This window comes from Chaetomium globosum, genomic scaffold, assembly GCF_000143365.1.
Source record: "Chaetomium globosum CBS 148.51 scaffold_6 genomic scaffold, whole genome shotgun sequence".
Lineage (NCBI taxonomy): Eukaryota > Fungi > Ascomycota > Sordariomycetes > Sordariales > Chaetomiaceae > Chaetomium > Chaetomium globosum.
In genome coordinates, this window is record NT_165981.1 from 2,103,859 (window position 1) to 2,114,367 (window position 10,509).

Genomic DNA, 10,509 nt, shown 5'->3' on the forward strand with positions numbered 1-10,509 from the left:
ACGAAGATGTTAGTCGGAGATGGCTCCGGAATAAAAAGCGAATGCGACCCGCCTCTCAAGCGCGCCTGCAGGCTGTCATAAGAGGAAGGCTCCCCCGATAGGCGCTTCAAGCTCTTGCCCCTTTCGACGTCGCTTCCCAGTTCCTGCCTGGCTTCCCCGCCGCTTCAACTTTGAAGATTCGAGCTTCCCAGATCGGGCTCAGCTTGCGGGGAATCCCTGCCGACTGCCACGACAACATCACAACCCGGTGGTCACAGGGTTAAAAGCGTGTCATCCCCGGGGGTGTATAAGTGCAGCTCCTCGTCGACAACCACCAACGCGTCCCCCCGCAACTCCGTCACTCGGAGCAAGGCAAAACAAGATGCTGTTCCAACACCAACGCCGGGGGGTGGCAGCTCCGAAGAGGGCCCTCGTTGCCACCATCTCTGCCGTCTCGCTTTTCATCCTCGCGTTGTTCGCCCTCGCCCAGCTTAGCTCAACTCCGACCGAGGGGAAGTTTGCTGCGAGATTCAAAAATGCCGAGCACGCAGACAACCCGTTCCTTTCTAAATCGAGGGCCACTGCCACCGGCGACAAGTATCTCATTGGGGTGGGCAAGGCCGATATCACAGGCCCGGTGGTTGAGATCAACTTCGCTGGCTATGCCAACACGGAGCAGATCGGCTCTGGCTTGAGGCAGCGCATTTACGCCCGTTCCTTCATTATCGGTGAAGTCGGCACAAAAAACCGATTTGTCTACCTCATTCTCGACGCCATGTGCGGTGATACTGCAGTGCGCAATGGTATCCTTGAAGGGCTAGCTGCCATGGGATCCGGCTACTCCATGTACGGGCAGTCGAACGTTGCTGTTACCGGCACGCACTCACACAGCGGACCCGGTGGCTGGTTCAACTACCTGTTGCCGCAGATTACCAGCCTCGGATTCGACCACCAGGGTTACCAGGCACTTGTTGACGGTGCCCTGCTATCGATCAAGAGAGCGCATGAGTCGCTCCAGGAGGTGAGTGGGATCCTCGCGTTGACCTACGGATCTATTTCGCTGACTGCCGTAGGGCTACCTCGACTTTGGCACCACCCGCATCTCAGAGGCCAACATCAACCGGAGCCCGTACTCATATCTCGCTAACCCCGAGTCTGAGCGCGTGCAGTACACAGACGATGTCGACAAGACGCTGACCCTGCTGCGGTTTCAGAGAGCTTCCGACAGCAAGAACATTGGCGTTCTAACCTGGTTTCCTGTTCACCCAACGTCTATGCTCGGCAACAACACCCACGTTACCGGCGATAACAAGGGTCTCGCAGCGTACCTTTTTGAGCAGTCGGTCAAGGGGAACGATCAAGCCGCCGACGGATTTGTGGCTGGCTTCTCCCAAGCGAATGTGGGCGACACGACCCCGAACATCCTGGGCGCTTGGTGCGAAGACGGCTCCGGCCAAGAGTGCGATTTCCAGACCAGCACTTGCGCCGACGGCAAATCGCAGTCGTGCCATGGCAGAGGGCCGTTTTTCCGGAAGCCCGATCTCGGCGTATCTAGCTGCTTCGATATCGCCTCGAAGCAGTTCTCGGGGGCTAAGGGGCTTTATGTAAGTCCTTTTCAAGACCGTGTTGAGCTGTGTAGCTGATTTTCTCAGGACTCCTTTGACTCCGAGTCAACAGCCGTTGTGGGTTCAAGCGTCAGATCGTTCCACTACTTTCAAGACATGCAGTACTACAGCTTTCCCTTGGACAATGGCACTGTAGTGCAGACGTGCCCAGCTGCTCTTGGATACTCGTTCGCCGCAGGAACCTCCGATTGGCCTGGCGCTTTCGACTTCACTCAAGGTGACGAGGGAGCGCCCAACAACCCTCTATGGCAGGTCGTGTCGGGCCTGCTCCGTGTCCCCAGCGCCGAGCAGAAAAAGTGCCAAGGGCAAAAGCCGATTCTCCTCGACGTCGGGGAGATGAGCCTTCCCTACGCGTGGTCTGCCAACATCGTCGATGTTCAATCTTTCCGCGTGGGCCAGTTTATCATCGTCGTCTCCCCGTCCGAAGCGAGTACCATGGCTGGCCGGCGTTGGCGCAACGCCGTCAAGGCTGCCGCGTCGGAGGCATCCATCACCGGTGACCACGAGCCCTTCGTCGTCCTTGGCGGCCCGGCCAACTCGTATGCTCATTACGTCACCACACCCGAGGAGTACAACGTACAGCGATACGAAGGTGCGAGCACTCTGTACGGACCATGGGAGCTACCTGCGTACATCAACTTGACCCTTCGCGGCCTGCCGTATCTCGATTCGGCTTCCTCAGGTAGCCCGCCGCCCGGGCCCACGCCGCCAGACAACCGCGAGAAGAGCCTCAGCTTTATCACCGGCGTAGTATTAGACGCGACCCCTCCCGGAAAGAGTTTCGGTGCAGTCATAAGCCAGCCAGCAGCCTCGTCCGCCCGCGGCTCGGTGGTAAGTGCCACTTTTGTTGGTGCTAACCCGCGGAATAACCTCCGTCTTGAAGGCACCTTTGCAGCGGTTGAGAAGCTGGGCAGTGACGGCAACACGTGGACGCAGGTTTTGAGTGATAATGACTGGCGGCTGGTGTACAGCTGGAAGCGCACCAACTTTGTTCTGGGCTACAGCGAAGTGACCATCACCTGGGAGACGGGCGATGAGGACGCGGCCGGCACGTACCGGATCAAGTATTATGGCGACTCGAAGCCGCTGGTTGGGAATATCAAGGCGTTTACAGGGACGACCGAGACCTTTAAGCTGACGTAGGTTCATATTGGGCTGTTGTTCGCCGGAGGAAGGTTAATGTAATGACTGATGAATGTATTTTGGATATCTAGCTCTGGTACATACTCTACTTGAACAATATAGATTTTGCTTCGTCTCCTGGGTAGCATTATGTATTTTTATGCCACCTAAATTCGTGATACAAGACCGACTACCCGGACTAACCCCTATTTCTCGATACTTCGTGCGACGATCTGAGTTACTGGTGGATACTAACACTCCAATAGGGTATGGGCCGAATGCCGGTTATGGGCTGGGATGGTATCAAAGTAACTTCCTTAACTCTTAACCTAATTATACTCAACCACGACCCCGCTCAAAAACCCTCACCCCAAACTTCTACACCTCATCAACCACCAGCTTTGGCCGCCTGTTCCCACCCCCTCCCTCCTCCTCCTCTTCCTCCTCTTTCCATTTCTCAGAGAGCACCACCAGGTCGGCATCCGCTCCGGCCTCGAGAGAGCCTTTGACACCCGCGACACCGAGCATGGATGCGGGCGTGGAGGTCACGGCGCTGAGGGCTTGGGGGATGGTGGCGCCGGTGTGGGTGAGGAAGTTGGAGATGCAGTCGATTAGGGTGATGGAGCTGGGGTGGGGGTTAGTGGGTTGTTGTTATTGGGGGTTGGTTTGGGGGTGGGTGGGTGGGTTGGGGAGGTAGGGGGGAGGGGGGAGGTGAGGAGAGGAGGTGAGGAGGGAAGGTGAGGAGGGAAGGTGAAAAAAGTGAGGGGGAAAGGTTAGAAGAGTGGGCAAGGAAAAGGGGTAAGAAACGGAGGCGATGTAAATAAGGCAAAGTAAAAACGAGAAGAGACCGACTAACCTCCCCGCAATAACCCCCGTCCCCTCCAGCTCCAGCACGCTGCCACGCTTGACAATGTAGTGCTCGCCCTCGCCGTTAGTCCACTCATACCGCCCGTCCGGCAATCCCACCATATGCATCGCATCCGTCACCAGCACCAGGCCCCACCGGGTGCGCCCCGCCACGAGATTCTCGACCGTCGCCGGGTGCCAGGTGGATGCCGTCACGCGATGAGGCCGAAGTAGGGTCTCTTTTGCGGCTGCGATTGGGGGGTTTGCTGTTGGGGCTGGGGTGCTGGCTCCGTCGCGCCCAGCACGCCAAAGATGCCCGGGGTCGCGGTGGTGCAGCGGGCGCATTGCGTTAAAGAGGTAGGGTAATCATGAGTCGCGCCGGCCGAGACGGCGGCTGAGGCTTCTTCGTAGGTGGCTTCTGAGTGCCCGATCGAGACGAGGATGCCCCGTGCGGTGAGCTCCGGGATTAGGTTGGTCATGGCGCCGAGCTCGGGGGCCACGGTTATCATCTTGATGGGGATCTCGGAGGGGGGTGATGTTGAGGTTGTGGGTGTGGTGGTACCGGTAGGGGTGGAACTGGATGATGGAGAGGAGGGTTGGAAGGAGGAGGGAGTGACGTTCGCAGCGCCGTACATGTCCTCGAGGTCGGCGAGGGATGAGGCAACGCGCAAGACGGAGCGGTTGTGCACACCGTTTTTGGTCGGGTTCAGAAAAGGTCCCTCGACATGAGCCCCGAGCGACTCGGCGCCGTCGTCGGCACGGCGAGAGGAGCCTGAGGGTCCAAGGAACGGCAGGACCTGGAGAGTCAATACTGGCATGCCGGTATGGGTAAGAGCGGGCTAACCTTCTTGTAGAGATGGCTAGTTTGACTCGTCACGGTGGGGATGTACGAGGTAACTCCTGTCTGAACTAGCCTTTTGTTCAAGCTTCGCAGTTGCTTGCCGTACTGCGTCATGTCGTCGGCGAGGGTAGAGAAGTTGAAGCCATACGCCCCGTTCAACTGGCACTCAATGAAACCCGGCGACACGATGCGGCCACCGAGGTCAATAACCTCGTCGGGCATGGTGAGCTCATCGTAGAAGGCCGACTGGCTGCGGATAATCTTGCCTGTGGTTGAGCTAACCCAGACATCACCCCATACCAGGTCATCGCCACGGACGAGACGGCAGTTGGTCCAGTTTGGTGATGGCGAGTTAGGCGGGGAGTAAGCTGAGCGGGACCGCCGAGGGGCATGGTGTAAGTGGTGGCGCCCGGTGGATGGGTTATTGAAAGAGATCAAGTCACTGATTCAGAGGGCTCTGCTTAAGGAGCGGTAGGGCATCAGGTGGCCCGGGGGTTTAGCTGTGGGACGCCATAGTATACTGGAAGCAGCAGAAGGAGAGGCAAGCCAGTTCAAATATTAAGCGGATACTGGACAGTAACAGAAACTACGAGGGGCCTAGGATACTGCGATGGACGTGCTTCGCCCGATGGATCCCGCAGTGGTACCGATCATGGGCCGCTATCTGGAACGCGCCACCTGTGCTACTGGAACGTCCGGAACCTAGGACCTAATCCGGATTTACCTTATCTGAGTCCGTCTACGGCCCCGTGATCTGGGGCGTTGGTAAGCTCATTACAGTCCCATGGGCGTCACCAGTCTTCGAAGCCAGTCCGCTTCAATGGAAGATGCCCGTGGTCTCCGCCAGTTCCGGCATTCGCTGGGGGCATCCTAGGCAGAGCGGGGCGTTTGACTCGTGGATGGCATCTCAGGGTGTCTCCAGTCACCTCAGGAAGGAGGCCGTTCTGGTGGTGTGTGGTGTGTGGTGTGTGGTGGGTGAGTTGTAACCAACACAGTCGCACTGTGCGAGGAAGGGAATGTGAGGATGACTCGGCGACGCAACAATGGAAGAGGCGAAGGAGGTTGGGAGGCTGGAGGGTACCTGCTTGGTGGATATTGCAGCCGCCGAGTAGCAGATTGAACATTCCAAACCCTTGGGTCGGCGGCGCGGCTGTCGACGGCGGATCCCAAGCTAGTGGCTTGGCTTTGTTGATGAGGTTGATGGAGTTCGAGATGGATGATGGATGGAGCTTCGAATGGTGGTGCTTGATGGAGATGGAGCTTCTGGACCGGGAAGGGAAGGCATGTAACGTTGCCGGATTGGGGCTAACCAAAACGTTGTATCGTGCCTGCCGATTTGGGCTAGCGCGATTCCATCCTTTTGTGCCTCGTCTGAGCTTGGGGACTTCCAGGCACCATTGCCATTCGCCAACGCACCAGCGCACGCACCTCCCACCTCCTCCCTTGTTGTGTTGTGTTGTGTTGTGCACAACCCTCGGCCAACAACGGGCAAACAAACTGACAATTGCCCAGTGAGAGTGTTGGTGCCACTCAGCTGTTCCGGGGGATTTCGAGGGACTTTTCACATGCTGCCCATCCCATCCATGCGCCAGGACGGGTAGGGTATGCATCGCTGACTTCCCCAACCTTGAACGACCTAACCAACCCTGGAAACACAGCATTGTTACACCTGGCTGTTAGTGGCTGTTGGTGTTTCCACTTATCCCGGTACCGCTGGGAAAACCATTATGCCGCCGTCGCGTGAGCACTGCCTTCAAACCCACCGCACCGATTGCCGCAGCCCAAGATGACCAACTTGGACGCCGACCTGGACCCACTATGGCAGGATCTCGACTGGTATGTGATGCGGTGTTCTTTATTTCTTTGCTCTTTACCGCGACGCCTCATGTGGCTTGACTGGTCTCGTCGTGAGGTTGCAGCTCTGCTTCTTGGGCCACTCTCACTCATACGACGCGGCCAGTTCAGCCACAGTGCTGCTGCACGTCAGTCAGTCGGGAAATGAGATGATATACCTAGAATGCAGATACGATGTACGATGTACATACAATACTCAATGGCTACTAACACTCCAATAGGGCCATCGGCCAGATGCTGATTATGGGATGGGATGGAACCGAAGTAACCCCCCAAATCCGTAACCTGATCGAGCAACACCATGTTGGCTCTATCCTGCTCACTGCAAAGAACCTCAAATGTAATCACAATCGGGCTGGTTATAGTACTAGAGGGATCATACACTGACTACCCTGTAGCTGCACAACAAACAGCAAAACTCGTCCAGGAGCTGCAAACCATCGCCCACCAGGCCGGCCATCCCCACCCCTTGTTGATTGCCTTGGATCAAGAAAATGGTGGCGTCAACAGTCTCTTCGATGAGGATTACATTTGCCAATTCCCGAGCTCTATGGGCCAGGCTGCCGCTAGCAGCGCGGAGCTGTCTTACAAGATCGCAAAGGCCACTGCCACCGAAATATCCGCTGTTGGCGTAAATCTGATCCTTGGTCCGGTGCTGGATGTCCTGACCAACGCGCGCTATCAACCATTGGGTGTCCGGGCCATTGGCGACGACCCTCAAGAAGTCTCGCAGTACGGCATTGCGTCTATGAACGGGTACAAGGACGCCGGCCTTGCCACTTGCGGGAAGCATTTCCCTTCGTACGGCAACTTGGACTTCCTCGGTTCGAGTTTGGATATTCCCATCATTACTCAGACTCTTGAGGAGCTCTCCCTGAGTGCCCTCGTCCCGTTCCGTAACGCTATCGCCACGGGAAACCTGGACGCCATGTTTATCGGCGGTTGTGGCATTACCAACCCGTCCATGAGTGTCAACCACGCTTGCCTGTCAGAGCAGGTGATTGATGACTTGCTCAGAAACGAGCTCGGCTTTCAGGGTGTTGCCATATCAGAATGCCTCGAAATGGAAGGTCTCAGAAACGAGATTGGTGTCAGGACAGGCACTGTCATGGCAGTGGAAGCCGGCTGCGACTTGGTGCTCTTGTGCCGCGCCTACGACGTGCAGCTCGAGGCTATTGCTGGCCTCAAACTGGGAGTGGAGAACGAGCTCATCACGAAGGAGCGCATCTACACGTCCCTCAAGCGCATATTCCGAATGAAGAAGTCGTGCACCTCGTGGCAGAAGGCATTGAACCCCCCCGGTATCAGTTTGCTGTCAAAGATCCACCCCGGCCATCTTGCGCTCTCGCTGAAGGCCTACGATGATTCCATCGCTGTCATACGGGATAACGAAAAGCTTCTTCCATTGCCTCCAACTCGATGCACCAGGAGGAAGAACTGCTCTTGCTTACACCTCTGGTGAAACCGCTTCCAGCTTCCTCCATGACAAAGGCACTCCTGGAAAAAAACAAACTCGAGGCGACCACGAATCACGACAAATGGGTGCACCGCGATCGAGGGGCCATTATGAGCGGCGAGGGCGTGTTTAGAGAACTGGGGAGGTCACTCGCTCGTGCCAGGCATGGCAAACTACTGCATACCTCGTACACTGCGAATGGTGTTCGGCCAGGTTAGTCTCCCCACGATTTCAGTGTGAGTTCAACTGTGCTAATCTGTGGGTAGTACATGAAAACTTGATCAACCGAGCCTCATGCATCATCATCGTGACGGCAGATGCTAACCGGAACTTGTACCAGGCAGGCTTCACCAAGCACGTCTCCATGATGTGCTCGATGCTGAGGGCGAGCGGCCAGAAAAAGTCGCTCATAGTGGTCGCTGTAAGCTCGCCCTACGACTTCGCCATGGATAAGTCGGTCAGTGCCTACATCTGTACCTTTGACTTTACCGAAATGGCCATGGGCCGCCCTGGTACGAGTCTTGTGCGGCAAGTTCAAACCCCAGGGGACGCTGCCGGGCACCTTGAGAAAGAGTAGAAAGGCGCTGAAGTCCCGGCAACACTGGCTCGTTGAGGCCTATAACCCCAACCGGGACTCCCGGGGGTTAGACGATCTCCTGCAAACCCTAGCTAGAGCCAGCGCCCCAGCGCTCCAATTCTTACAGACGACGAGGGCACACGCCTTTGAGCTACTCAACTCCAACATCGAGGAAGCTCACTTCGTGGTGCGCAACAGCAGCACCCAAGCCCTCTACGGCTTTTGCGCGACCTACTTCGTCAAGGCACGGCATCATGGGCGCGCTCTTCGTCGACTCGGCCAAGCGGAACGTCTCCATCGGCAGATCCTTCCAGCGCCGAGCCCTGCGTGGCCTCTCTCAGAAGCCGGGCATCAAGAAGATGCAGCTCGGCATGTCCTTTCCGGGTGTCTTCCTCGGCATTCCCGCCGATGATAGCGCCGGCCTCAAGCAGTGGTTTGCCAACGGCGGGTGGGACCTCCAGTTCCCGCGCCGCCTCGCCAACATGACCATCCCTTCCCTCAGCAATTGGGGTGCCCCGGAGGGTCTACTCCAGAATATACAGCGCGCCGGCATCAGCTTCGATCTCATCCACGGTCCGGACAACGCCGACAGCGTGCTCGGGCACATCGTGGCCCACGCCAATGCGGAGGTGATGGAGCTATACCGTTTCGCGCTACAAGAGAGCAAGAGCTGCGGTGTCGTCCGAGCCAAGGGCCACGGCGAGAGCCTGTTGGGCACTGTGATCATCTGCAGCCCCGGGAGCCCGTTGGCCGGGTTCATCCCCCCCCTGCAGCCGTCGTCGGTGGAGGACGACGAGCCGACCGGGGGCATCGTGGCGCCCCTTGTTGCATCATCGGCGCCCCAGGCGAGTCTGGTCCTCCAAGGCCTAGCGCTGATGGGGCTGCGGCAGAATAAGGCGCACAAGGCGCTCAGGAGCGTGCTGAGCTGGGTGCAGGACGAGGCGCATGAGCCGTTGTTGGCCATGGGGTTTGAGGTGGTGCAGGCTTTTGAGGAGTTTACGAACCCCCCTGATAACGTGAGTGTTTTTTATCCTGTGGTGTTTGGATGAGACTGACGAGTTATAGTGGCAGGATATAGCGTAGGTTTGAGGGAAGATACCAGTTTGATGAACGTCTGGGACTTTGGGTTATTGTGCTTCTTGCTTCAATTTTCTCAACATGACCTCTTAAATTATTGCGGTTCGCTTATGGTGACCATGGCCATGTTTTCTAACTGACTTGTTGTCTCGACACTGGGTACATGCCCCTATCTCTACACAGTAAGTCCCTGATGCATCTGGAGCCCCCGCATCAACGGCGCCAAGGCCGTGAATAAGGCTGGGAGAGGCCCCTTCTCCGCTGTTGTCAATCTTTGTGATCGCAAGAGAGGTTCAAAATGTTGTTATTGAAAATATGACTATTATAAAACCGACCTAAACAAGTTGAGCAGAAGACCAAAAATCCAAGATGTGCGGAAACATAGAGTTAAGCCCGCCGGGAAGTGTTCCGGACTACCTACGTACATAAGTAACCGCAACCCCTTAACGAATGCCTCTTCTTCAGGACCTCACCCTCTCTGGGGAAGTCTTGGCAAAGGATCCAGCCCCGTGCGCACAGTTGGGGAAACCTGGCCATGACCTGTGAGGTTGCACTAAAGCGACGGGAAGCGGGCACTGGCGGGCAATCGGAAGCGCCTCGCAGTTGAGGAAAGTTGGCTCGAGGGTTGGATAATGGAGAAAAGTCTTGGCGATTGAGATTCTCCACCTCCCACTTTCAATCTCCCAGTCAGATCAAATCAGTCCATGTGCCGCGCACGACCCGCGCATGCGACCGCCGAGCACCAAAGAACCACGAACCACGAGTCACGAGTCACGAACCCACAGCATCGAAGCTTATCTCGAAGGTCATGCTCAACAGATATCCATCTACCCTTTGTCGGATACCCTGATTCGAGCATTGCGCGGTCTGCATGAACTGCCCAGAAGCTCCCCCGGAGCGGCAATGAGATGGCCGGCTTCAATTCCATGCCGGTGCTGTCGTCCGGTGCCACTCCGGGCCCGGACACCATGGCCATGACGGCTTCGGACATGGACGCCTTCAATAGCGCCACTATGGCCTTTGACGAGTCGCTGTTGTAAGCAACTCCCCGATTGTCACACCACCTTACCTTCCAGATAGCAGCTGGAACACAACGAACAAAAGCCCAGTCACTGACTCTCACCCTGCCCCC

The 10,509-nt window shown here is 56.9% G+C and overlaps 4 protein-coding genes across 4 annotated transcripts; 3 read left to right on the forward strand and 1 right to left on the reverse strand.

The window, feature by feature from the left end:
- Nucleotides 1–361: 361 nt before the first annotated feature.
- Nucleotides 362–3,341, forward strand: CHGG_09008 (uncharacterized protein; the record flags this gene model as incomplete). Its single annotated transcript, XM_001226934.1, has 7 exons — nucleotides 362–1,000; nucleotides 1,053–1,526; nucleotides 1,632–2,354; nucleotides 2,413–2,435; nucleotides 2,576–2,743; nucleotides 2,850–2,868; nucleotides 3,126–3,341. The coding sequence occupies 7 exons, from the start codon at nucleotides 362–364 to the stop codon at nucleotides 3,339–3,341; spliced, it is 2,262 nt and encodes a 753-aa protein (XP_001226935.1).
- A 443-nt stretch (nucleotides 3,342–3,784) lies between these two features.
- CHGG_09009 (uncharacterized protein) lies at nucleotides 3,785–4,635 on the reverse strand (the record flags this gene model as incomplete). The annotated part of the gene is made up of 2 exons (XM_001226935.1): nucleotides 3,785–4,312; nucleotides 4,417–4,635. 2 exons carry the CDS (start codon nucleotides 4,633–4,635, stop codon nucleotides 3,785–3,787), a joined length of 747 nt encoding a protein of 248 aa, XP_001226936.1.
- Nucleotides 4,636–6,199: 1,564 nt separating this feature from the next.
- Nucleotides 6,200–7,729, forward strand: CHGG_09010 (uncharacterized protein; the record flags this gene model as incomplete). Its single annotated transcript, XM_001226936.1, has 3 exons — nucleotides 6,200–6,249; nucleotides 6,489–6,607; nucleotides 6,681–7,729. 3 exons carry the CDS (start codon nucleotides 6,200–6,202, stop codon nucleotides 7,727–7,729), a joined length of 1,218 nt encoding a protein of 405 aa, XP_001226937.1.
- A 104-nt stretch (nucleotides 7,730–7,833) lies between these two features.
- CHGG_09011 (uncharacterized protein) lies at nucleotides 7,834–9,383 on the forward strand (the record flags this gene model as incomplete). The annotated part of the gene is made up of 4 exons (XM_001226937.1): nucleotides 7,834–7,936; nucleotides 7,990–8,296; nucleotides 8,428–9,316; nucleotides 9,366–9,383. 4 exons carry the CDS (start codon nucleotides 7,834–7,836, stop codon nucleotides 9,381–9,383), a joined length of 1,317 nt encoding a protein of 438 aa, XP_001226938.1.
- Nucleotides 9,384–10,509: the final 1,126 nt, after the last annotated feature.